General features: G+C 38.2%; 1 protein-coding gene across 2 annotated transcripts in view; it reads left to right on the forward strand.

The window, feature by feature from the left end:
* Nucleotides 1–27915, forward strand: part of CBFB (core-binding factor subunit beta) — a 58387-nt gene that overhangs the window by 10174 nt on the left and 20298 nt on the right. The window contains exons 4-5 of one of the 2 annotated variants that reach the window (XM_049864000.1): nt 18477–18593; nt 26395–26521. In XM_049864000.1, coding sequence (XP_049719957.1) covers nt 18477–18593; nt 26395–26521 — 244 coding nt within the window. The remainder of the gene's footprint in view (nt 1–18476; nt 18594–26394; nt 26522–27915) is intronic. The other variant, XM_049863999.1, reaches the window with a different exon arrangement.

Here is a 27915-nt window from a genome sequence, read left to right on the forward strand (position 1 = left end):
GCTCACGCTGGTGGAGTCTCTGGTTTTTGTGGCCCTTTCTGTCTCTTGGGCTAATATTTTCCTTGTGTTTTCGGTGTTCTTCATTCTCCTTTATGCTGAGCATCTTTTTATGTGCTCATTGGCTGTTTGTGTAGCTTCTTTTGCTGAGATGTTTTCTTAACTATGTTGCACTGTGAGAAAAGGAGCATATATTTGGACTGAGTGACTGGGTTTAATTTTCCGCCTTTGACTTAATACCTGTGACCTTGGCAAATTATTTAACTTTTCTGAACCTGTTTCTGCACTCTAAAATGGGAGTGAGAAAAGAGTTTAACCTATGAGGTTATTGGAGAATTAGAGATTACGTGTATGTAAGTGACCTGGAATGGTATCTGGCACATCCAACCCAAAACCAAACCTGTTGCCATCAAGTCAGTTTGGACTCCGAACAACCCTATAGGACAGAGTAGAGCTACAGCATAGGATTTCCAAGGAGTGGCTGGTGGATTTGTACTGCCGATCTTTTGGTTGGCAGCTATAGCTCACTGTAACTCCTAACCACTGCGCCAGTAGGTCTCCGGTGTCTGGTACATAGACATAATAAATTAGGCTATTAGTGTCTTTTTCGGAAACCCTGATGGTGTACTGGCTAAGAGCTACAGCTGCTAACCAAAAGGTCAGCAGTTCAAATCCACCAGGCACTCTTCGGAAACCATATGGGCAGTTCTGCCCTGTCCAGCAACGGGTTAGTATCTTTTTCAGTGTTTGAGGGTATTGGTAAAAACGCCTTCATAAAATTCTTTGTTTTCTTAAAAAAATTTTTTTTTTTTTACAACAGTGCAACAGTTTCTACGTGTACTGTTTAGTGACATTGATTACATTTTTTGAGTTGTGAAGCCATTCTCACCCCCCTTTTCTGAGTTGTTCCTCTCCCATTAACATGAATTCACTGCTTCCTAAAGTTCCTATCTAATCTTTCAAATTGCTGTTATCAATTTGGTCCCATATCCCAAACCAAACTCACTGTTGTCAAGTCAATTTCAATTCATAGTGACCCTATAGGGCAGAGTAGAACTACCGCATAGGTTTTCCAAGGCTGTAAATCTTTGCGGAAGTAGACTGCCACATCTTTCTCCCATGGAGCAGCTGGGGGTTTGAACTACTGATCTTTGGTTAGCAGCCAAGCACTTTAACCACTGCACCACCAGGGCTTCTTGATCCCATGTAGATCTTAAAAGAGCATAATGCTCAAGGGAGACATTTTTTTACTGGTTAAGCTAAACTATTGTTTGGTTTTAAGAGAACTTGAAGGGGTATTTTTGGTGTAAGTTTTAAAGATTATCTCAGGGCAGTAGTTTCAGAGGTTCACCTAACCTTCATGGCTCCAGGAAGTCTGGAGTCCGTGAGAATTTGAAATTCTGTTCTGCATTTTTTCCGTTTTGATTAGGATGATTTCTATAGAATCTTTGATCAAAGTGTTCAATAGTGATAGCTGGGCGCCATCCAGCTCTCCAGGTCTTGTGGCAAAGGAAGCAGTTGTTCATGGAGGCGATTAGGCACACATTCCAGTCCTCCTGTTCCTGACTCTCGTTCTTCTGTTGCTCCAGGCAAATAGAGACCAATTAGTGTGCCTTGGATGGCTGCTTGCAAATTTTTAAGACCCCAGGCACTATGCAACAAACTAGGAAGTACAACAGATGCACTGAACATATTACTAGGCCAATTAACTGGATGTCCTATGAAACCATGACCCTAAACGTCCAAACCAAGGAACCAACTCCGTGAGGTTTTTGGTTGTACGTAAGCAGCCTCAGCAGCTACATTTTTTTTGTTGTTGTTGTTATTTTTTGGTCATCGTTGTAAATATATCTGTAAACCGCTTTTGCCGATTCAACTTTTCACAGTTGTACAACTTATTGACAGCAGTTACAGCAACCATAATCAGCTGTGCGTCTCTGTCCTTAATCTAAGCGAAGTTATACAATATTTGTCCTTTTGCGATTGACTTTTTTCTCTCAGCATGTCTTCCAGCTTCATCTGTATTATAGCATGTATCAAGACTTCATTTCTCCTACTACCTGAGTAGTAGTCTGTTGTACGTATGTACAGCATTTTATTTATTCATTCATCTATTGATGGGCATTTAGTTTGTTTCCACCTTGGCTGTTGTGAATAGTGCTGTGATGAACATTGATGTACAAATCTCTGTTTGAGTCTTTATTTTCAAGTCTTTGGGTATATACCTAGAAGTGAAATTGCTGGGTCATACGGTAGTTCTGGAGCCCTGGTGGCATTGTAGTTAAGAGCTCAGCTGGTAACCAAAAGGTCAGCAGTTCTAATCCACCAGCTGCTCCTTGGAAACCCTATGGGGCAGTTCTTTTCTGCCCTGTAGGGTCGCTGTGAGTCAGAATTGACTTGATGGCAGCAGGTTAATGGGGATGGTATTTCTATTTTTAGTTTTTCAGGGAACCACAACATTGTTTTCCACAACAGCTATACCATTTTGCATACCTATCAGCAATGGGTAAGAGTTCCTGTTTCCCCACATGCTCGGCAAAATGTGTTATTTTCTTTTTTAATCTTTAGCCATCCTAGTAGGAGTGAAATGGTATCTTACTGTGGTTTTGATTTACATCTGTGATGGCTAATGAGCTGGAGCCCTGGTGTCCCAGTGGTTAAGAGCTCAGCTGTCAACCAAAAGATCAGCAGTTCAGATCCACCACTTGGTCCTTGGAAACCTGTTGGGGCACTTCTACTCTGTCCAGTAGGGTTGATATGAGTCAGAATGGATTCGGCAGCAACAGGTTTGGTTTTTGATGCCTAATGGTGGTGAGCGTCTTTTCATGTGTTTGGTGGTGCTTTCCTGGTTTTTTTTTTTTTTTTTAACTTTTATTGAGCTTCAAGTGAACGTTTACAATTCAAGTCAGTCTGTCACATATAAGTTTACATACATCTTACTCCGTACTCCCACTTGCTCTCCCCCTAATGAGTCAGCCCTTCTAGTCTCTCCTTTCGCGACAATTTTGCCAGGTTCCCACTCTCTCTATCCTCCCATCCCCCCTCCAGACAGGAGATGCCAACAGTCTCAAGTGTCCACCTGATATTATTAGCTCACTCTTCATCAGCGTCTCTCTCCCACCCACTGTCCAGTCCCTTTCATGTCTGATGAATTGTCTTTGGGGATGGTTCCCATCCTGTGCCAACAGAAGGTTTGGGGACCATGGCCGCCGGGATTCCTCTAGTCTCAGTCAGACCATTAAGTTTGGTCTTTTTATGAGAGTTTGGGGTCTGCATCCCACTGATCTCCTGCTCCCTCAGGGGTTCTCTGTTGTGCTCCCTGTCAGGGCAGTCATCGATTGTGGCCAGGCACCAACTAGTTCTTCTGGTCTCAGGATGATGTAGGTCTCTGGTTCATGTGGCCCTTTCTGTCTCTTGGGCTCTTAGTTGTCGTGTGACCTTGGTGTTCTTCATTCTCCTTTGCTCCAGGTGGGTTGAGACCAATTGATGCATCTTAGATGGCCGCTTATTAGCATTTAAGACCCCAGATGCCACATTTCAAAGTGGGATGCAGAATGTTTTCCTAATAGAATTATTTTGCCAATTGACTTAGAAGTCCCCTTAAACCATGGTCCCCAACCCCCCGCCCTTGCTCCGCTGACCTTTGAAGCATTCGTTTTATCCCGGAAACTTCTTTGCTTTTGGTCCAGTCCAGCTTTCCTGGTTTTTATGTTTCATTTCCTACATGTCTGACCATCCCTTCCATAAGCCTAATTTTACAGCATATCCATCTTCTTTAGGGAGGCTTTGCTCTGAGTGTGACCCCAGCCTGCCTCTCTTTTCATAGTCTCTCTTGAGTATCTCATTTCTTTTCATATCCTTAATAATTGCCTCTGTATGTTGGACTTCTAGGTCTTTTTCCCAGGCTCTAGTTGGTGAAGCATTTTCCATTGTAGCAAGTTAGTTACTATATTGCCAAACCGTTTGTGTTCATATTTTTTTGTAAGGAGAAATGAATCATTAATTGATATCATGCCAGTGGAGAGATTAAATGTTTTGTCTATAATTTTATTAGGAAATTAAAGCCCTTAGGAAGTAAGTTATATTGATTTACAGTTAGGCTTTTTAAAAATAGTACTTTGAAATCTGTATATCTGACCCATTATGTAAGTTGAATATTGTATGTCAGGTCGTCAGACTGGTTTAACTTTTGAAGATTTTTTGATAAGTATTTATACGCACAACACTACAAGTTGTCATCAAGTCGATTCCAACTGCCCCATTTTCATCAAAGTAAAACTGCGCTCCGTAAGGTTTTCAGTGGATGATTTTCAGAAGTAGGTTGAGATACTCCTATATAAAATCAAAGTTTTTTGGGACGAGCGGAGTTTATTTGATTGGATAGATTAATAGAATATGTTTCTCTGTAATCAGGAATTAAAAATCTGGTTAAATCTGGATTATAGTGTTTGACAGAATTTAGAGAATGAATTTTTACCATGAATAAAATTATATAACTAGAAAATGAATTTTTGAAATCAGTTTCTTTACATTCAGAAAATAATCTTGTTGTATGATCAAAAATTATTTGTGAAGTTTTTTTAATATTGAAATAATAGTTGTCTAATGTCAGCAAAATCCACTTTTTTTGAGCTAAAGTGGAGGCATAGCATTGTAACTAATTCTTTTTAGAAATTGTTATTCTGAATTGTTGATTAGGTCTGTTTTAATTATCTATTCTTGTGTAGCAAATTACCTTAAAATTTAGTAGCTTAAAAAACAATAACCATTTATTATCTTACATAGTTTTTGAGCATGAGGAATCTGGAAGTGACTTGGCCAGGTGGTCTCTCGTGAGATTATAGTCACGCTGTTGGCTGGGGCTGTGCAGTCTCTGAAGACTTGACTGGAGCTGAAGGATCCACTTCCACCTTCACTCACATGACTGTTGGTAGGAGGCTTGCGATGTGGGTCTCTCAGTAGAGCTGCTTACCAGATGGCTTCCCCCAGAATGAGTAATTCAAGAAAGAAAGAAAAATGTATGACCTGTTTTATGACCTATTCTCTGAGTCACTTGTGTCTTATTCTGTTCATTAGAAAAGAGTCACTGAATCTAGCCCACACTCAAAAGGAGAGAAGGGATTTACACATAGGCGTGAATATCAGTAGGCAGGGATCATTAGGGGCTATCATAGTGGCAGCTGCCACGATACCAATTTTAGTGAACTCAGAAAAAAATTAGAATACTAATAGAGAGGAAACAAGAAGCTCCATATTCTGATTTTTGTTTTGTTTTAATATTTATTTTTTTTTATTGTGCTTTAAGTGAAAGTTTACAGTTCAAGTTAGTTTCTTATACAAAAATTTATATACACGTTGTTATGTGACCCTAGTTGCTCTCCCTGTAATGTGACAGCACGTTCCTCTTTTCACCCCGGATTTCCCGTGTCCGTTCAGCCAGCGTTTGTCCCTTTTGCCTTCTCATCTCACCTCCAGAAGGATCTGCTCATTTAGTCTCATGTGGTCTCTGAGTAGGAATGGAGTTGATGGCAGTGGGTTTGGTTTTGGTTTGGTCTGCTTGAGCTAAGAGCACTCTTTTCAGGAGTATCGTTTTATGCCTTATAGTCCAGTCTAATCTTTGTCTGAAGATTTGGCTTTGGAAATGGTTTCAGTTCTGGGCTAACAGAGAGTCCAGGGGCTGTGTCTTCTGGGGTCCCTCCAGTCTCAGTCATACCATTAAGTCTGGTCTTTTTAATAGAATTGAGTCATCCGCCTCCCCTACTCCCCCCCCCCCCCCCCCCCGCCGCTTTTCTCCTCCATCAGGGTCTCTGTTGTGTTTCCTGTCAGGGCAGTCAGTGGTGGTAGCCAGGCACTGTCTAGTCCTTCTGGTTTCAGGCTGATGGAGTCTCTGGTTTATGTGGCCCTTTCTGTCTCTTGGTCTCGTATTTTCCTTGTGTCTTTGGTGTTCTTCATTCTCCTTTGCTCCAGGTGGGTCTGATTTTTATTTTAAATATGTTTTTATGATTTAAGAAAATGGGCTTGGCTAAATCAGTCCTTTAATTCATTCTTTCTGCCTTATGGTTCTATAAATAGACTATTTTTAAACCAAGGGTCTTCACTAAGGAAAGTATGTTAATGGATACCAGTATCAGTTGCCATTGAGTTAATTCTGACTCATGGTGACCCCATGTGTTGCAGAGTAGAACTGTGTTCTGTATGGTTTCGAGGCTGTAACTTTTGGGAAGCAGATCCCAGGCCTTTCTTCAGAGGTGCCTCTGGGTGGGTTTGGACTGTCAACTTTTCAGTTAGTTGTCAACTGCTTCACTAACTCTGCCACCCAGTGACTGCGTGGTTGTTATTGGATGACCTAGACCTGGACCTGCTGCCGTTGAGTTGATTCCGACTCACAGCGACCCTGTAGGACAATATAACTGCCCCATAGGGTTTCTAAGGCCGTAAATCTTTACTGAAGCAGACTACCACATCTTCCTCCTGTGGAGCAGCTAGCTTTTGGTTTGAACTGCTGACTTTTCAGTTGGCAGCTGAGCGCATTAACCACTGTGCCACCAGGGCTCCTTATTGGATAATTAACCATAAATAGGTGTTTTATGCAAGATCATGTCAGGGCACAGATGTTTATAACCAGTCTTTCAAATATATTTGAAACTTCTGTACTCACATGTCTAGTGAGCTGTCTACATGGGCTCTTAATAAGGGTCTTTCTCAGGAGAGGTTTAAAATAATACAGTATGGGGGAAAGATCTCTGGATTTGAGTCAAAAGACAGTCATAACTTTTCTTTACCTGTAAATGGGGATCAGAATATCTGCCCTATTCATACACCTCATGTGAGAATTAAATGAGGCACCAGAACATGGGAAAATGCCTTTTAAATTGCAAAACTCTATACCCAAAGTTAAGCTATTCGGTTTTATAGGGTGAGAATATAGATAATTTAATCAAGGCTATTTTTTTTTTTAATAGCATGCCTTAGGTCAGTTTCACTTTAGGTAGCCATGCACGTGTTGGAACACCACATCTTTCCCAAGTGGTCTATCCTGTTGTGGTTATAGACCCTGACAGCCAAGATGTACTTAATTCTTCTTTACTTAAGATGATTTCCTCTAATTTGACTGTCAGAAGACAAGGAAAGCAACTGATAAGAATTTTAACCGTGCTTGGGTTAAATTTTTGTAGACCAAGCAACTTCAATTCCTTCGATCATTCCTCTGAGGACCTATTTCCAATTATTTTTTACCTCAAATTAATGCAAATGACTATGGCCGACTATAAATTATTTGTCTTGAGTGGTCAGATTAATGATTTTTGCATGTAATCTGTGTTTCATAACCTCAGTAGGATTTTGAATTAATGATTGTGTGTGTGCTTACTATGTGATCTGAATTTGTGAGTTACAGAGTATGAAAAAATATTTTATAAACTGAAACATGAACTTTACAGTGCTACTGTTTGTTTACCATTTTCCTGTGGAAATTGAATGTACTATTTAGTTTTAATACGTTGGCTCCAAAAACAAAGATTAAACTCTTTGTTTATGACGTTTATCATTTTAATTGATAGTCAAATGACATTAGCAGTGGGTATCAGTAAGTAGTTTTAAAGCATATGTCATCAGAGTAGGTACTTTTAAAAAATTTTAGGTTGTGTGTTCATTTTTTCCCACTTTCTGGACTTCTGTACTTAAAACAAAAATCTTACGTATTGAGTTTCAGAGGATATTGAATTGTGTCCCCCCAAAAACGTGTGTATCGGTTTGGCTAGGCCTTGATTCCCGGTATTGGGTGATTTCCTATGTGTTGTAAATCCTGCCTCTGTGATGTTAATGAGGAAGGATAGGTGGCAGTTGCCTTAGTGAGGCAGGACTCAGTCTACAAGATTGGATTGTGTCTTGAGGCAGCCTCTTGGGATATAAAAGAAAGAAGCTAGCAGAGAGACCGGGGGAGGCGGGTGGGGAGGGACCTCACACCACCAAGAAAGCAGTGCCGGGCACAGAATGCATACTTTGAACCCCGAGTCCTGTGCAGAGAAGCTCTAGTCTGGGGGAACATTGATGAGAAGGCCAACAGAGAGAGAAAGCCTTCCACAGGAGCTGATGCCCTGAGTTTGGACTTTTAGCCTACTTTACCGTGAGGAATAAATTTCTCTTTGTTAAAGACACCCACTTCTGGTATTTCTGTCATAGAAGCACTAGATGCCTAAGACAAAGTAGCAAAGCAAAATTGAACAGCGTTTAACTTAATGAATGGGTGTACGGGGATAGAATCTTGTTTTTAATGACCTTCTCCAAAGGTCTGTGACTCTGCTCCTTCTGGAGCCTTTTGCTTACTTGGCTGCAGGATCTTTGTCCCAGAATAAATACTGTGTCTGTTTATATACCATCCACAATTTGGCAGGGTTCACAGGACTCCTTGATACTAGCTTTGAGAAATCCTATTCAAGCTCAACAAGTTCCTTCTCCTTTTTAGATAACGTAGTTACTCCAAAAACAAGATACCTGCGATGATGCTCTGGAATATGATTTTCCCCAAGAGAAATGGAGGCCACTTTACAATAAGCTATGTTAGCTTTATATTTTAAGTATTCCAATTCAACTAAAATATATTTATTTTCCAGCACTTAGTGACAGCTTAGTATATTGAAATATATAATCTGGTTTGCTTAACATGTTTCAAGTATTCTGTAATACTTTAATAATTGGATCATACAGTTTAGAGCTAGAAGCCTTAGAGTCATTTAGTTCAAAGATAGGCTTATTGTATTTTTAAAGAAAAGGTTTTATTTCCGTTAATTATTTTTAAGGGGAGAGAGTTGACTGACTTCATGAATGCATAAGAAATTTTTTTTTTTTCATACAACCACTGTCCTGGTTGATAACTTTTTTCCCTTTTCTCTGTTTTTTTGTTTCATATATACACACACATACACACATAATGCACTGTTTGGTTTTGGAAAAGTTAGTGAGCACAAACTTTATGACTGTGTAAATAAAAAGCTATAATGTCACTTCAAAATGAAAGTTCCTAGGAGAAGATAAACCGAACAGCATCTCAGAGTCAAGTCTGGCTTCAGCTTCCCTGAGAATTTTTAAGAGCCCCTTCTGGGGAAGTCCATGAGCAGAGTCATGAGTGAGCCATGGGAATCCTAGGGCTCATACTTGAGTTGAGGCATTTGGCGTAGTGTGAACCAGGTGCCAGAGTCCTGGAAGAAATAAGGTCAGAGGGAGTGGGCTGCTTTGTATTCACCAACCTTTGTATTCAAGCTCACCATGGCCTACCTCCTTTTCACAGAAGTAGGTCAGTGCAGATCATCTTTTTGAGGTGAAATAAGTATCCTTAGCTGGTCCTAGTAGCAGCAGGAAAGGGTGGAAGGCAGGAACTTCATTGGCACACAGTAAAGATAAGCATACTACAAATAATCTAGGCTTATGTGGACATTCTGCCCTTAGGTTAAAAAGTAGGGTCTTGGTGAAGACCACCTTCAAAATGTCTGTGCCTTAACTCTAGACTGGTTGCCTCTACACCTGATACACTGCTGTCATACTGGGTTCTGTCTTTACCCTCTCCTGTAGTATGCCTCTCTTTTTTGGATCCCATATCTTTCTCTTGATTTATAGCCTGGTTTTGGTGATCAGTTACTTTTTGGAAAAGAGCACACAAGAGCTAAATTTTTGAGTATGTGTATGTTTGAAAAGATCTTTATTTTTCCTGCACAGTGGCTGGTTCTAAAGTTTGAGATTATTTTCTTTAAGAAGACCTCGTTTCATTGTCTGATTGCCTTCAATGTTCCTGTGGAGAATCTCAGGCCATTCTGATTTTTGATCCATTGTTGGCAGTCCAAATCCGCCAGGTGCTCCTTGGAAACTCTATGGGGCAGTTCTTCTCTGCCCTATAGGGTCGCTATGAGTCGGAATCGGCTCGACAGCATTGGTTTTTGGGTTTGGTGACCAGTTTCCCCCCGTACAGGAGTTTCTAAAGTCTTCTTTGTCTCTATATTTTGGTATTGTAGCTGGTGGCACAACAATACAATGTAATTGGTTGCTAACCAAAAGGTTGATGGTTCAAACCCACCCAGTGGCTCTGCAGTAGAAAGACCTGGTGATCTGCTCCTGTAAAGATTTACAGCCTAGAAAATCCTATGGGGCAGTTCTTGTTCTACTCTGTCATATGGGATTGTTACGGGTTGAAATTGACTTGACACCTAACAACAACCGTAGATCCATATTCATTGTGTAGGGTACTTGGTGGACCTTTTCAATATGGTAGTTCTGTATCATTCAGTCTGGGAAATTTTCTTGAAGTATTTCATGGATGACTTCCTTTCTTTGTCTCTGTTCTTTTTCTGAAACTCCTATTATTTGGATGTTGGACTGCCAGGACCAGTCTTTTTCTTTTTCACTTTGTCTTTTTGGTCTGCCTTCTTAACAGTTTCCTCTGCTTCATCTTCAAAATCTTTTTACTGAGTCTTAATTTCTACTATGATGTATTTAATTTCCTAGCTCTCTTTTGTACTACAGATGTTCATTTTTGATAGCATCCTGTTGTTGTTTCCTGGATGCAGTATTTTTATCTGAGGCTATAACTGATAGATTCCCCTACCTCTCCTTATTGCATAGCCTCAGACGAAACAAGAGGCAGCAATTGAAGCTCGAAAGTCAGAATTTTGGCTTGGTCGTTCATTTAGGAAAGAAAAGTACAATGAAAACAAAATAATTATGTAGAAAGCACAAGGGTGCCACGTTATTAGATTTTCATGAGTTTGCAAAAAAGTCTCATTTATTCCTGAAGAAACTTTGAGTTTAGTTCATGCATCCATTTATTGAATGTGTGTGTATATGCGCACATGTGCGTACACACACACATAGTCTATAAGTGCCAAGCACATTCTGTAGTTATCCAGAATGATTTCTCTATTGAGCTGTAAGAAGTAGATTGGTAAATTACATTAAATCACTAAGAAGAAGCTATTTTTACACTTATATGCAACCCAATTATGATTCAGAGGCAAACAGGATTGAATGACTGTCTGTAGTGATCATCTGGCAGGCCAGTGGCTGACTGTGCGTTTATAAACAGGGAGGAGCATGTGGCCGAAGAAGGATGAGTCAGAATTAAGTATCTTCTAAAAGAATCTGTTAAATAGACTACAGAAATGATTGTAACTAAAAGGCAGAGTACATACTTCTTTAGTGGAGTATCTTGTTTTCGTGGGTACCTATGACCATCCTAGTGTTACTGCTTGTCTGCTGATTCATTGGTCTGTGAGCAGGAACAGCTGTTCATTGTCCCAGAAAAAAATGGCTTCTTTCCCTTGGAAGGAAATTATTGTGTAAAACAACGGTAGAAATTGGTGTGTGTCAGCATTACCATTTCTGTGGTGTTCTATATATTTCATGTTTTGTGTACATTCACTTGTCTAATTTTTGCTAGCACCTATGATGGAGGCATGATTTAGCCCTGGCTTTATTCGTAAGGAAACAGGCTTAGCAGATTTAAGTAATTTGTTTCAGACACACTGATAAAGCTAGAATTTAAACCCAAGTTTTATCTGATCCCACATTTTCTTTCCACTCTTCACATTCTGCCTTGGAGTTAAACATAGTGACAATATTCCCTTCCTTTTGTAATCTCCTTTTAAAACAATTATTTATTTTATAAGTTAATGTAAATATTTTCTTTATTATACAAGTATATTTATTGAAGAAAAATTAGAAAATGCAAGATAAGAAAACTCGTATTTCTACCACCCAGAGTGGGGGGACAGTGGGGCTCAGTGGTGGAATTCTCACCTTCTGTGTGGGAGACCTGTATTCGATTCCTGGCCAATACACCTTACGTGCAGTTACCGCCAGTCTGTCAGTGGAGGCTTGCATGTTGCTATGATAATGAACAGGCTTCAGTGGTGCTTCCAGACTAAGACAGACTAGGAAGAAAGGCCTGGCAATCCACTTCCAAAAATCAGCCAGTGACAAACCCCGTGGATAACAGTGGTCCGCTCTTTCACCAATCATGGAGATGGTGTGGTACTCTGGGTAGTATTTCATTTCGTTGTGCATCAGGGGTACCATGAGTCAGGGGCTGACTCCAGAGCAGCAAACAGCAACAACTACCCAGAGTTAGTAGCTCATAACATCTTTGTGAATATCTTTCGAGCCACTTTGTTATATATGTGTATATTGTGCTTAAATACATATACATAAATACATACCAAAATCCAAACCTGTTGCCGTTGAGTTGATTCTGACTCATGACAACCCCACGTGTGTCGCTCAGAATAGAACTACACTCCATAGGGTTTTCAATGGCTCTGATCTTACGGAAGTAGATCATCACACCTTTCTTCTGCAGTGCCGCTGGGTGGATTCAAACCGCTAACCTTTTAGTTGGTAACGAAGCATAAGATGTTTGCACCACCCAGGGACCTGTTTTAACTAAAGGTACTATGAACATTCAGGTACAAGTCTTTCTGTGGACATATGCTTTCATTTCCCTATGCTAAATAACTAGGAGTGGTAGTGTGGTAGATGAATGTTTAACTTCATAACAAACAGCCGCTCTGTTTTCCTAAATAGTTGTGCCATTTTCCACTCCCACCAGCAGTGTATGAGGAATTCCGGTTGCTTCTACTTACATTACCTCAAATAGAAACTCAGTATCTATTAAGCAGTAAGTCCCATCCCTTCTTCCCCAAGTCCCTGGTAACCACTATTTAATTTTGTATCTATGCACTGACTCTTCTGGGTATTTCATATAAGTGGGAATATTCAGTATTTGTCCTTTTGTATCTGACTTATTTCACTCAGCATAGTGTTTTTAAGGTTTATCCATGTTGTAGCATGTATCAGAACTTCATTTCTGTTTTTTTTTTTAATTTTTATTGTGTTTTAAGTGAAAGTTTACAAATCAAGTCAGTCTGTCATACAAAAATTTATATGCACCTTGCCATAAACTCCTAGTTGCTCTGTCCCTAATGAGACAGCACACTCCTTCCATCCACTCTCTCTTTTCCAGTCCATTAGGCCCGCTTCTGACCCCCTCTGCCCTCTCCTCTCCCCTCCAGACAGGAGCTGCCCACGTAGTCTCATGTGTCTACTTGATCCAAGAAGCTCACTCTTAACCAGTATCATTTTCTATCCCGTAGTCCAGTCCAATCCCTGTCTGAAGAGTTGGCTTTGGGAATGGTTCTTGTCTTGGGCTAACAGAAGATCTGGGGACCATGACCTCTGGGGTCCTTCTAGTCTCAGTCAGACCATTAAGTCTGGTAGAACTTCATTTCTCTTTATGGCTGAATAGTTTTTCATTGTATGGATTTACTATATTTTGTGTATCCATTCATCTGTTGATGGACACTGGGGTTTTGTAATAATGCTGGAGTGAACATTGGTGTACAAGTATTTGTTTGTGTCTCTGCTATCATCTTAGTGGGTGTAAAGTGGTATTTCATTGTGTTGTAATAAATATTAGTATATTCACAGAGTTGTGTAACCGTCAGTATTATTGCAGAATATTTTCATCAGTCCAGAAAGAAATCTCATATCATTAGCAATTACTCTCTATTCCATCCTCCTCCCAGCTGTTGGCAACTACTAATCGACTTCTGTCTCAATGGGTTTGCCTGTTCTGGTCATTTCATATAAATGGAATCGTATAATATAAGACGTTTATCTGGCTTCTTTCACTTAGCGTAATGTTTGGAAAGTTGATCCATGTTACAGCATGTATTAGTACTTCATTCCTTTTTATACCAAAAAAAAAAACAAACCCACTGCCGTCGAGTCGGTTCCGACTCATAGCGACCCTGCAGGACAGAGTAGAACTGCCCCATAGAGTTTCCAAGGAGCTCCTGGCGGATTCAAACTGCCGACCCTTTGGTTAGCAGCCATAGCACTTAACCACTACGCCACCAGGGTTTCCATTCCTTTTTATAGCTGAATAATATTCCACCGGAGCCCTGGTGGCATAGTGATTAAGAGCTCGGCTGCTAACCAAAAGGTCAGCAGTTCAAATCCACCAGCTGCTCCTTGGAAACCATAGGGGGCAGTTCAGTTTTGTTCTGTAGGGTTGCTGTAAGTCGAAATTGACCCGACAGCAATGGGTTTGGTTTGGTTTTGGAATATTCCATTGTATGGATAATAAAACTGAAAAATCAAACCCGTTGCCTTTGAATCAGTCGCCTCATAGTGACCCTACAGGACAGAGTAGAACTCCCCCATAGAGTTTCCAAGGAGCACCTGGTGGATTCGAACTGCCAGCTTTTTGGTTAGCAGCCATAGCTCTTAACCACTATGCCACCAGGGTTTCCGTATGGATAATGGTACATTTTCAAAATTCGTTTAATTTTTTCATTTATCAGTTGATGGTGCAAATGTGTTTTTGTTATCACTGTACTTGACATAGAATTTAGAGCTACAGTGTGTGAAAAGAGTTATTTCATGTATAATGTAGATTGAATATAGCATTTCAAGCACTAGTATTTAGAGCTTGAGTTGATAAAAAATTGTGTTAAACTTTTACCTTATTTCCGAAAGGATACAACTGTGAAGCCATAATAACTTTGTTCAAATCCACCAGGCGCTCCTTGGAAACTCTGTGGGGCACTTCTGCTCTGTCTGTGGGGTCACTATGAATCAGAACTGACTCGATAGCAACGGGTTTTCATAGTCACTTTAAACCTTCTGTGAAGTCTCTGATACATTCTTTGATATTTGACTTTTGGAAAGATAAGTTATTTTGTTGTTTTTGTGTGATTAGCTGAATCTCTTCACCCATTTCGTAAAGTAAAAGCTTTATGGAATCTATATTGTATAAAATATTTTATTGTTCTGGGACAGTGGGTTTAATGCCTAGGTCATATTCTAATAAATTTTCTTCTCAAAGTTGGAAATAAGGCATCATCTTTTTTGTGAAAAATGTGTTTGTGTTTAAATGACATTATTGAATTACATTACAAAATGCCAAACTGTGACGAATTTTCTTCTCTTCGTACTTTGAGGTTTGGTCTTCATAAATGCATAAAAGCACCAAACATTTGCTTTGAAGATCTACACATAAAACTATGTTTATTCGAATGTGAAAATCTAAATAAATCATCAGAATCATCTAAATATTATTTTTAATTATGATTCTAGACACTAGCTTTGATTCAGAACTAGTCACTTTCTGAAGCCATTTAGAAATGTCCCAAAACAAATCAGTGGTTTTCTTTGTCCTAAGAGAACATTTGTAAAGCAGGAAAAATTGGGTTTTTTTAGTTTAGTAATTTTGTAAGGAATATATTTTTGACTGTGAAAGTTGATATATGAATAAGATAAGAGATTATGGAATTCTCAGTTCTAAAAGGTATAAGCCATTGATGGAGAACATAAAATCTGATTAAAGTGGTATGCAGTTGACCTGTCTCTGCCGCTAGCTAAGAAGAGTTCTCTTCATGATTAGTATGAGAGCTTAAAATAGTGATGCGCATTCGTAGGTAAAATGTTTTACTCCCCACTGCATGCCCCCTTCTCCCCCTGTTAGAAGGTGGGGGGGTTCTAAATCTTGATTAAAAGATGTGCTAATTCAGATTATATTGGTGTGAAATACAGGGGAGGTATTGTTTTTAGGTTTTGAGAGGTGTTGAGTATGAGGTCACTCTACAGACTCATCGGTGGAATTTTAAATTTACAGTGTGGAAGGGAATGAGCAGTTATCGGAACAGAAGGAAATGTGTGGTTAAACGGTTTCAGCTCTTAACTGTAGACTATTTCCATTAGTCCAAATGGGAGGAGAAATGGAACCTTATGTGTTCTTTTTTCTCTCATGTAAGTATGATACAAGCAGAAACTGCTTTACCATGGCTTATTGGAGCTCTGAATAGGAGAAGTGGTTGTGTTTAGTAGTGGAGCTGAGTGATGTAAGTATGTACAAAGAAGGCATAAATCCTACAGGTTTTTATTTTACGGGTGTCCTAGTAGTTATTTTTCTAGCATGTTTATAATTATTGACATCAGTTTTTCTTATTAAACATCTCTAAAAACAAGGAAGTCACAAGATTCTTTGTTGAAGAAGCTGCTGAATTGAATAAGGAGGAAAATAAAGCTTCCAGGTTTTTCCTCAAAATGAGACTCTGTTTTGTCAATTTTGTGTAATGACAAAGGTAATAATAACTAATGCTCATTTTTAGCTCACAAAGCACTGGCATTATCCAACGAAAGTATATTTTGTGTAGGTAAATGAAGCACCTCATTTATAAAGCTATATTTAGTGACCTGGGGTTTTGAAAACTCATTGAAGTCCTGCTTCCTGTATATTTTTTAAACTTTGTTCAAGGCAATGAACGGTAAAAATCTATGCTCATTTTTATTCAGAATCCTAAAATGATGTAGAAAAAAATCTAAAATAACATTTTTAAGAAGTAACTGTTAGATCAGTGTTACTGAATTGTACATGCAGGAACAGTTGAATTAGTGTATGTTTTGTCAATTTTGTGTATAATCTCAATAATAACAAAATAAAATTTAACAAAAAGAAACAGGATAGTGTGTTGGGGTGGCAAGATTGTAGGAACTGTAACAAATTTCTCCTTATGTTTCTTATCTGGACTATAATAAGTATTCACCTCAAGATGATAGCGTTAGTACCTTTCCTTTCTTAATATATCCCTAATTGCTCTAGAGAACACTTATTCTGACCCAGTATGTGAATTAATTTGGTGGTGCAGAATGAAAATGATCTGAACTTGGAAATCATAGCTACAGTGACTTCTGCTCTAGGGTTATTTGTTTACTTGAAAAGGAATGATGACTGGAGAAACCCCGAGAGTATGGCCCCTGACACCCTTTTAACTAGATACTAAAGCCATTCCTGGGGGTCACCCTTCAGCCAAAGATTAGACAGGCCCATAAAACAAAACAAGACTAAATGGACACACCAGCCCAGGGGCAAGGACGAGAAGGCAGGAAGGGGACAGGAAAGCTGGTAATGGGGAACCCAGGGTCCAGAAGGAGAGAGTGTTGACATGCTGTGGGGTTGGGCAACCAGTGTCACAAAGCAATATGTATATTGTTTAACGAGAATCTCATTTGCTGTGTAAACATTCATATAAAAAAAAAACCATAAAGTACAATAAAAAGATTAAAAAGTAAAGAAAAGGAATGATGAAGAAATTGAGTATTTTTTGTAGAGGAAAAGTTAATGAAACTGTAAAACTGAAGTTTTAAGTTCTAAAGCACAAGGTGGGAAGAGTTTTCTGATAAAATTGAAGGATTACAAGATGAGAGAAAATTTTTGAAGATCTCTCTAAAATTATCAGACCTTTTTTAACCTCAGTGCATAAAGTATAGCGAACTTGTTTTAATTTGTTAGTGATATGAGACCTTATAGCACTGCAGGTCACTCATTTTAGGTGTTTCTTTAATGCACAGCAGATACAGTTGTTGGATGTGATATGGGAAGTCTGGCTGATTTTCTCACCTTAAAGTATAGTGTAAAGGAATAAACATCTCCATTATTAAGAATTCAGGATGCTTAACTTTATTTCTTTTTAAGCTTTTATTAAATTTTAGTTGATTTTATATTACTTTAAAAAAAGGTTTAAGAATTTCAACAGGAAGTTGAATTACCTAGATTTTAGGTAACTTAGCAGTTTCTGGAAACCCTGGTAATGTAGTTTATTAAGAGCTAAACCTGCTAACCAAAAGCTTGGCAGTTCAAATCCACCAGCCGCTCTTTGGAAACCCTATAGGGCAGTTCTCCTCTGTCCTATAGGGTTGTTATGAGTCGGAATTGACTCAGTGGCAATGGGTTTAGTTTTTTGTTTTAGCAGTTTCTAGACAAATGTTTGATATGTGACTTTAAAACTTTTCCAGTGTATTTTAAAGACTGAAATAGCTTGAGGTAGAATCCATATAAAAGATTGCAGTGCTTTTGCCTGAAATCTTAACAGAAATCTAAGCATAAACCACATGTCATCTAATGTGATATGGCAGTAAATGTTATATTAGTTAAGGTTCTTTGGTTAAAAGCAATAGAAATCAGCTCTAGCTAACATAAGTTAAAAAAAAGAAAAAAAGATTAAAAAAGCAGCATTACTGTGATGCTGTGAGCTAGCTTATAAAGCTGAAGAGCGGTACGAAGAGCTTGACCCTAGGTGGCTCCAGGGACTGAAATAGAGGGAAGCAGTGTGTACTGTCTTCAGAGGCAAGTGGACTTCAGTTGTTTTCTATCTTTATATCCTTCTGCCCAAGATTCAAGTCAAAGCAAAGTAGCTAATTGTCTCAGCTTCAGATAGAACAACGATGGCTACTTCAAGTATCAGTTTACTACGGTTTTTACAAATCTTGTAAACTTTTACAAAACTTTAAAAAAATAATCTGGAATAGTTATGGCTAGAAATAAAATTCTGGTAGACCAAATTAATTTATTAGAATATGGTCAGAGGCTATGGTTTTTATATTTTCTATAATTCCTAATTTTTCATTGGTTTTCATCCTCGTTTGTGTCTTAGGTGTATTTGAAGGCTCCCATGATTCTGAATGGAGTCTGTGTTATCTGGAAAGGCTGGATTGATCTACAAAGACTGGATGGTATGGGCTGCCTGGAGTTTGATGAGGAGCGAGCCCAGGTAGGGCGACTTTAGGCTTCACTGAACACAGCCTCTTTATTTAGCTCCTTGTCTTGCTCATGTCTGAAGACCTATTTTACTCAGTCTTTAAGGTACATGTAGAAAGTGTTATATGTTCAAGTAATACTGAGGAATCCTGAACATGTTGAAACCCACATTCTGGTCTTGATTTGGGGAAAGTTTTTCTTTTAGTGCTTCTAAATTTCATGGGCTTACCCCATCTGCTCAGTGGGGGACCTCAAAGTTCAATAAATGATTCAGTTTCATATTTGTTCTTGATCTTTAGAACTTTGGGAGGGTAGGAAAAAAATTAGAATAAAGCGTAGCAGCAGGACTTGAATGACTGAGTAAAGAGCTTGGCAGATCCTCTCCCCAGAAGGCAATGATAAACTAGACAAAATTGTAAATAAATAAATAACCATTTAAGATCTCTGGAAATAAACCAAAAGGCATAAATTCAGCCCCTTGAAGCATTTATTCAAGAAAACCTATTCAATCTCAGAACAGTGAAAACATTTTAGTCAGAATCTGCTCACATCTTTCTCCCCAGCTCTGTGGCTCCTCAAGTTCTATTGCAGTCAGAAGGGGTAAGCCCTGAGGATTGGCAGCTCTGTTGTCCTATCAGAGAGGGCTAACTTTACTTGGAGCAGGGCTCAGAAAAGTCCATGCCCAGGGATATTGTCAGACAATAGAGGTTTTGGTGTCAAACAATCAGGGAAAGCTACCAGAAAGCAACCAAATGGCACACCAGCCAGAAATTTAACAGAGATCCAGGGAAAGAGAATGAAAGTGGCCCTGCTGAGATCACATGTAACCCTCATCATCCAGAAGGCTACGAGGATAATGCTACCCCACAAAATTGTGAGCACTTGAATGGGATCACATATATAAAGGGCTCTACCTAGCACGTAGAAAATTCTTAGATGAAGACTCTTAGTTTTCTTACTGCTTGCACCTGAGCATTTTTTACTCTTATGGTTTCCACTATTCTCAAGCGATCCTATAGTATGTCTCATGTAATACTGTATAGCTTCACAAAGTGTTGATTTCACTCCTCTCATAAAAATTTTTGTGCTAGAATGAGCCCCTTTAGGGAGTGAGCCTGGCTGGCAGCCCCCTTTTGTGTCCCAACCCAGCTTTGCGTCTTTCTGCTAATCAGCATTCGGGCAGAAGTCACTCTTCCTAATGAACCAAAAACAGTTTTTTGGAAATTCACGTAAGTTCATGGTTAATGTTACTTCAGTAAAGATGTAATATAATTTAATATATAATTCGTGATCATATTATTTATTGTACAAACTGATACATTCCACATAGTGAAAAGGGTGTTTAAAATAATTAAAATTATATAATGTTTTAAAATTTATTGGCACACATATTGATTTTATTATACAACTAGACCTAGAAAAATAATTTCATTCGAAAACTGTTTTCAAAAATAAGGTTTTCTTTAAAAGTTAAAATAACCTGTGTACATTAAAGTAAAATAAAAAACGTATCTTTATATCGATCAGCTGAACATTAAAATATAACAAGCAGAATATCCATTCATGTACTTTGTTAGATTCTTATGCATATCCGTGTTTAGTATTTTTCTGGTATTTCTGAAGGAGGTGTATGTATATTTTTCCAGTATGGTCTTATTTTAATTTCATAGAAGTGCCTGCAGTCTTCTTCAGAGTTGCATGTTGTAGTTAATAAATTTGAAGTTGTCGATAGCTTCAATTGACTATATTCTGTAGACTATATAAAATTTTGAGAAAATGTTCTCTTAACAGATGCTGAAGTACCGGCTTAACTCAAAGCTACTGGAAGATATTCATAACTCCGTTTTTAAAAATTAAATTGTGTAAATATTTTAGCTGAATTATTTTCACAGGTATTTTTGCCTTTGTTTAGAGTACCTTTCTTTGGCATATTTTTATAGAGTAAGACCTATCAAACAAATTGTCTTTCTAATTCTTCTGAATACTTTGCCAAATTTAGTTGCCAGAAATACAGCTCCCAAAAAGAAACCAAAGACAGGAGAACTGAAGAGGAAGACAAAACTGCCTTTATTTGCAGAAAACATATGTACTTAGGAAAGCCAAAGGAATCTACAAACTGTTAGAAAAATTAACACATGAATTTAACAAGGCCTTCGAATTTTTTTTTTTTTGAATATAATGTCAGTACGCAAAAATCATTTGTATTTCTGCATGCTATTACTGGATTTAACAGATTTTCTCTTTGAAGTACCTGATGACACTGATGTAAAACTGGCATCGCTGAACCGTTTGCCAGCATTTCTGTTATTAAAGCCACCATATAAACAGCTTTGCTTTTTTTTGTACATACAAAAGAACGTGAGTGAAATTAATTGAGAAGAATCATTTGATTTAAATGAAAAGTTATATCTACAGAGTGATGTCTTAAATACACCGTCTGCAGCCGCACGTGTTAAATCGTCTTTGAAGTAGTTGCTAGTGCTTCTTCAGCAAATTTATTTCTTTTGGTTTTTGTGTGATCAGTAATATCATTCTGGTCCCCATAGAGAATGGTAAATGTCTATATTTTGTGCAGATTATACATTCATCATCATCTTTCTTGGAGGAAAACTTGATTCCTAATTTTTCATTACACATGCGCTTGCATTTTTTTAAATTCATTGCTGCAGAAAGGGTTTGTTGTGAATTCAGTGTTACCAGACCATAAAAAAAAAATCAGACAATAGATTTAAATAATACGATAGACAAATTGGTACAAGAGTGTTAAGAATATTCTCTACCTGCTCTATGAGAGAACTCTAAGTGTCTGTTTCCCACATGGGCTTCACATTCACATGACCACCTTTTCTGATGACCCCACCCGGCTGCTTTGTGCAGGCTGTGGTACGGAGCGTGGAGTAACAGACAAGTGGAACAAGTGGCTGATGTGAATCAGAGTGTTGAAAACTTCTCTGACCTCCACCTGAGACTGGAAGGAGTTCGTTGTCCCTAGCCATTTGAGCATACTTTAAGGGCAAACATGTAGTTCTGTCAGCAAATGTCCTTTATGCTGTCCTTGAAAAGGGAGGTGTTACTTACATTGCAACAGGAAAGGATCAGGATAACACTAGTATTCACTGATCGTCTTTCAGATTTAACCATTCGTTAAAGTGAGAATGCTGTTCACTGTACATCCATCTCACATGTCACTAAAAAAGACCAAGATAGAATCTGGAACTACAAAATACAGATAGAGAGCTACCAACTCCCTCCTGCCTTATTTTATTGCAAATATTAATAATACTTTTTTTAATGGAAAAAAAAATCCGTGACCATTACTGGAGTATTTATTAATGGCTAGTAACTTCCTTAGGGAGTTAGGTCGCATCTCTTATGTACTCTCATTTCATCTTGTAGTTTTCTTCTACTGCACTTAATCACAGTTGATAATTATATATTGATTTGTGTAATTATTCATTGTCCACCTGCCACCCTGGACCAGAAGCTCAGTGAGGAAAAGCAGTATTTATTCCCTCACGTTGTATGCATTGCACATAGCACAGTCTCTTAGACATAATCGTTCTTGCTAGGTGCAATTCAGTCAGTTCTGACTCAAAGCGACCCCATGCACAACAGAATGAAACGCTTGCCTGGTCCTGTGCCATCCTCACAATCGTTGCTATGTTTGAGCCCATTGTTGCAGCCACTGTGTCAGTCCATCTCATTGAGAGTCTTCCTCTTTTTCGGTGACCCTCTACTTTACCGAGCATGATGGCTTCCATAATTAGGACTCACTAAATATTTGTGGAATAAATGAATGTATAAGACAAAAGAAGTAGCCCTGTCATCAGTGAGTGCATCCTAGTCAATACCTAACTAAATAATAGAAAGCCTCTGTCATTTGGGAACAGCATCCTTTTGCCCTGGGTTGTGTAGTGCATTCTGAGAATGGAGTAGGTATATATAATGACATTTAATCAAATGTGTACATTCTATATATCATAAATACTTGTGAAATAATAGCTAGCATTTATTGAATGCTGTCAGGTAGTGTGCCTAAGCACTTTTCATATGTTACCTCATTTAATCTTTGCAGCAGGCTTGTGAGGTATTACTACCGTGCCCATGTTACTACATGTGAGTTCGCTGAGGCTTAGGAAAGTGAAATACTTGCCCTGTGTCATAAAACTAGTAAGTGCATCATAAGAATGGAAATTTGATTACATCTTCCTATTCTGTTTACGTTATAGACGTTTTATCAGTGAAAATTACAAATATTTAAAAAACCCAACTAACGGTGACGAGTAAGGATTTATCAGACAGAACAGAATAGCCTACAGTATGCAGTCCAGGCCTGTTATAGTAGCTCAGTTATATTATCAGGAATCCTTGCATCTCCACGCATTGCATCAAATTGCCAAGAAGAAGGAGAAGGGTTAAAGGTCTCCTTAAGGACTTTCTTGAAAACCCTGTTAGGTGATTTACGCTTCTGTCTCACTGGCTAAAACTTAAGCTACACAGCCATCTCTTGCTGCAAAGAATCTAGGAAGGTGAGTTTTTTTTTTTTTTTTTTTTTTTAATTTAGATGAAGGTTTACAAAACTAGTTTCTCATTAAGCAATACACATATTGTTTTATGACATTGGTTAGCAACCCCATGACATGTCAACATTCTCCCTTCTCAACCTTGGGTTCCCTGTTGCCAGCTTTCCTGTCTCCTCCTGCCCTCTAGTCCTTGCTGCAGGGCTGGTGTGCCCCGTTAGTCTCTTTTTATGGGCCTGTTCAATCTTTCGCTGAAGGGTAAGCCTCAGGAGTGACCTCATTACTGAGCTGATAGGGTATTCGGGGGCCATACTTTCTGGGCTTCTCCAGTCTCTGTCAGGCCAGCAAGTCTTTTTGAGTTAGAATTTTGTTCTATATTTTTCTCCAGCTTTGTCCAGGACCCTCTATTGTGATCCTTGTCAGAGCACTCTGGTTGTACTGGACTCAGTCTGGTGGAGGCCGTGGTAGATATGGTCCATTAGTCCTTTGGACTAATCTCTCCCTTGTATCTTTAGTTTTCTTCAATCTTCCTTGCTCATGAAGGGCTGAGACCAGTAGAATATCCTTGGTGGCCGCTCACAGGCTTTTAAGACCTCAGACGCTATTCACCAAGGTAGAATGTAGATCATTTTCTTTATAAACTTGTTACGCCAATTGAGCAAGATGTTCCTCGAGACCTTGGTCCCCACAGCCCTCAGCCCAGCAGTTCGGTCCCTCAGGGAGTTTGGATGTGTCTGTGGAGCTTCCATGACTAGGAAGGTGAGTTTTGTTTTTGTTTAATATTTTATTGTGATTTTGGAGAAAAGTGACATAGCAAGTTAGGTTCTCCTATAACGGTTTCTAAACGTATTCCTCGGAAACTCTACGGGGCAGTTCTACTCTGTCCTATAGGGTCACTATGAGTCGGAATTGACTCGACAGCAGTGGATAGTGAGTTATACGTATTATTCATTGATGTTGGTTACACTTGTCACAATGTGTTAGCATTCCCATATTTCCATTCTGATTTTTCTGTTTCTGTTAATCTAGCTTCTTGGTCCCCCTTACCTTCTCATCTTTGGTCCGGGGTAAATGTTGACCCTTAGGTTTCATTTAGATGATTGTTCAGAGGAGCATAGTATTCATGGGTGATCTTAATTATTTTATGAGCCACTCTGTCTTTTGACTGTTAGGTGACCTCCGGGAGTGGTTTGAGTTCCACGTTGAAAGGATATCTCAGGGCAGTAGTCTTGGGGCTTCCTCTAGTCTCTACTGGTCCAGTAACCCTGGGCTGTTTTAGGAATTTGACTTTTGTTCTACATTTTCCCCCCATTCTATCCAGGACTATCTATTGTGTCTTTGGTCGGAATGGTCAGTAGTGGTAATTGGGCGCCATCTAGTTCTTCTGGTCTCAAGGTAGGTGAGGCCATTGTGATGAGTTTCTTGAGTCTTTGATTTCCTTTCTCTCTTTTTACAGACACGTAGAGACCAATAGTTGTGTCTTAGGTGGCCGTTTGCAAGCTTTTCAGACCCCAGACACTACTCACTAAACTAAGATGTAGAACATTATGAGCTATGTTACGCCAGTTGACCGAGTTGCTTCACGAGATTATGGTCCTACACCCTCAAACCCAGTAATCCAGTCCTGCAAGGTGTTTTGGTTATGTCTAGGAAGTATCCATAACTGGGCTCCTTTTGTGCTTTATTTTATATGAGTATATTATGTGGCACACACAAACACGTATATACATTTGCCTACACAAACACCTAAACATGTGTACCTGTATATTCATATGTGCTTATCTGTACATATATAAGCATACATATCTACTTATGTAACCACACACATATTTTATGGTTGTTATTACGGAAGATGAGTTTTGTTTTTTTTGTATTATGGGTCTTATAGTTCCTTCAAGTGTATCATCAAAAATCCCAGTGTTCAGAAGTATATGACTGCAGAGATTGAGGATCCCATGCCGTAGGCAGTCAGGGAGCTGTTTTAAGTTGGGGGCAATGCGGTCAATTGAGCCTTTAGAAAGAGTGCTCTGATGTTTGGTGGATTGAGGGGTGACAGAATGGAAGACCTTTGCAGTAATCAAGGTAAGAAGAGATATTAGGGGTCTGAACTAGGAAAATGTATATAGGAATGAAGGAGACTGAAGATTCCAAAAATATTTAGGAGGTCAAATGGGGAGGACTTGGTGGTTTATTGGCTTTGTGGAGACAAGAGGAGAATGAAGAGTCAAAATGGCTCAGGTAGCAATGGTGCCACCAACTGAGACTAAAGAAGAGTAGAGGAGAAAATTTAAGAATAAATTGGTGAGTTGCGGGTTTTTTTTTAAGACACATTAAATAGTTTAAGGTGTCTGGGTTTTCTTCATACGTAGATGGCTAGTCATTAACTGAGAAAGGACTAGGGTAGATTTGTCATATGTTAAAACTTTTTTTCTTGATAATTTCCCTTGGGCTTTTTTGTTTGTTTAGAATTTTTTAGCATTTGTTCAGTCAGTTCTGTTGATCTTGTTTTTTATATGTCTGGCTTTAGTGTCATGACTAGAGAGGGCCTTTCTTATCCCGACAGCAATAGTTTTGGTTTTGTGGTTTGGTTTTTATCCCAAATTATAGAAGTATTTACCAATTTTTTTTTCTTGTGCTTCTATGGTTTAAATATTGACTTGATCAGGATTTTATTTTGGTGAATGGGATGAGGTAAGGTTCTAACTTTTTTTTTTATTTAATTACCCTGTTGTACATCAACACTGTTATCTACATTAAACGGGCGTAGTTTTAAAACATCAAATAAAGAGCTACAGTAGAATAATCAGATTTTATTCGTGTAATATTTAGGAAAGGAGTCCTGGTGGTGCAATGGTTAAGCGCTTGACTCGGCTGCTAACCAGACGTTGGTGGTGCAAATTCACTAGTTGCTTTGTAGGAGAAAAGACCTGGCGATCTGCTCCTATAAAGATTTCAGTCTAGGAATCCCTATGGCGCAGTTCTATTCTGTCTTACAGGGTCGCTTTGAGTTGGAATTGACTCGATAGCCCACAACAACATTTAGGAAAGAAAAGAGAAGAGCGTTTTAAATGTTAGGCTATAATTGGGCACGATTACTGTTTCCAAGGTATAATTCAAAATATGAAAACATTGGGTTTTTCTTTTAAAAGTAGCTCTGGCATTAATTTTTTTATGGCATTGATGTTTTGAGAAATACTCAGCTGTTTGTTTCTCCATAAAATGAAACATTTCCAAATTTTAAATACTTACTGTAAACCAAAATTAAGATCTATATTTCATGTATTCTTCTGACAGCAGGAGGATGCATTAGCACAACAGGCCTTTGAAGAGGCTCGAAGAAGGACACGTGAATTCGAAGATAGAGACAGGTCTCATCGGGAGGAAATGGAGGTGAGAGTTTCACAGCTGCTGGCAGTAACTGGTTAGTACTTTCCCCCAAACTCTCAGGCTATGTTTGTGATGTTTGTCATAATGTTTTTAAGTAATTTAACTGTAATTTTGTCTTTCATTTTTAAAAAGCCATGTTCTCTGACTTTGTGTTTAATTAAATGTAATTGTTATAAAGAAATTTACTCTAATTTTAAAAATGTACGTGAATTCTTCATTTATTGGTCCTCATAAAAATAATGTACTGTATAACAAGTTATATTTTCTCTTAACTCATTGATCTTTTACCCCTTTTTTTCCCATAGTTATTTTTCATGTTATTTGTAAAAATTACCTTTCGTTAACATGAAATCCATCTTTTTTTTTAACATTATTGATTGAAACTCTTTGGGAGTAATATTACTTTCCATTTTTCCTGTGAATATTTGTCTTGATTTTGTAAAAGTATAATTGTTGGTCATTTGTGTATTCTTTTTACTAGAAGAAAATTTAATATTTTTCGAACTACTCAAAGAATGGAATTAACATGGACTTTTTCTTTTAATCTGTTTCTTGTAAGGTAAAATACAGATACAGAAATCTTCACAGTAGAAATATATAGCTTAATGAATTGTTATAAGGCTAACATTTATAAATACCATCCACATCAAAAAATAAAGCTTTGACGGCCACCTCAGAAACCCCTCCACATGTGTGTCTAATCACAGTCTACTCCCTTCCTTCAATACTAATCATTACCCCTGTGTTTATAGTAATCATTTGCTTGTGTTCATTGTAATTTTATTACCCATGACTTCAGTCTCAGACACTGAAGTTTATTCTGGCCCAGTTTTTAAATTTGATGTCTTTTAATTGACATGGATGTTTACTTTTTTCTTGCCTATAAGTGTACCCTGCTTATTATGAAAATTAATATTTAAAGTATATATACAACTGTTCAGAAATATAAATTCTGTAAAAAGCATATGCAAATAAAAATAATCAAGATAAGAACTAGTGTATTAAAAGAATATTGTCAAATATTATTTATCATGTATTTCAAGTTTATAAACTTAGTGTCAACATGAACGTTTCACACAAGAAATAGAAGAAAGTTAGCACATACTCATCTTTAACAATCAAAAGAAATGGAATTAAAATATAGTATATCAACTAAATAATTTCCAGTAATTAAAAACCAGTGTTATATAATAAAAGTGTTATTTTTTAAGCACAAATTCATATGTATGTTATTATTTAAATTAATATAAAAATCTGTGTGTGGACAAAGACAATAGTTAAGGGCCGAGACTGGAGCCAGATTACTGGGTCTGACTATCTTTGTCACTTTGCACCTTAGGCAACTTATTTCACCTGCCTGAGTTTCCTCATCTGTAGACTAGGGGTAATAATAATGCTATCTCATCGGGTTACTCTGAGAATTAAACG

This window comes from Elephas maximus, chromosome 21 (assembly GCF_024166365.1).
Source record: "Elephas maximus indicus isolate mEleMax1 chromosome 21, mEleMax1 primary haplotype, whole genome shotgun sequence".
In the NCBI taxonomy this organism is placed as follows: domain Eukaryota; kingdom Metazoa; phylum Chordata; class Mammalia; order Proboscidea; family Elephantidae; genus Elephas; species Elephas maximus.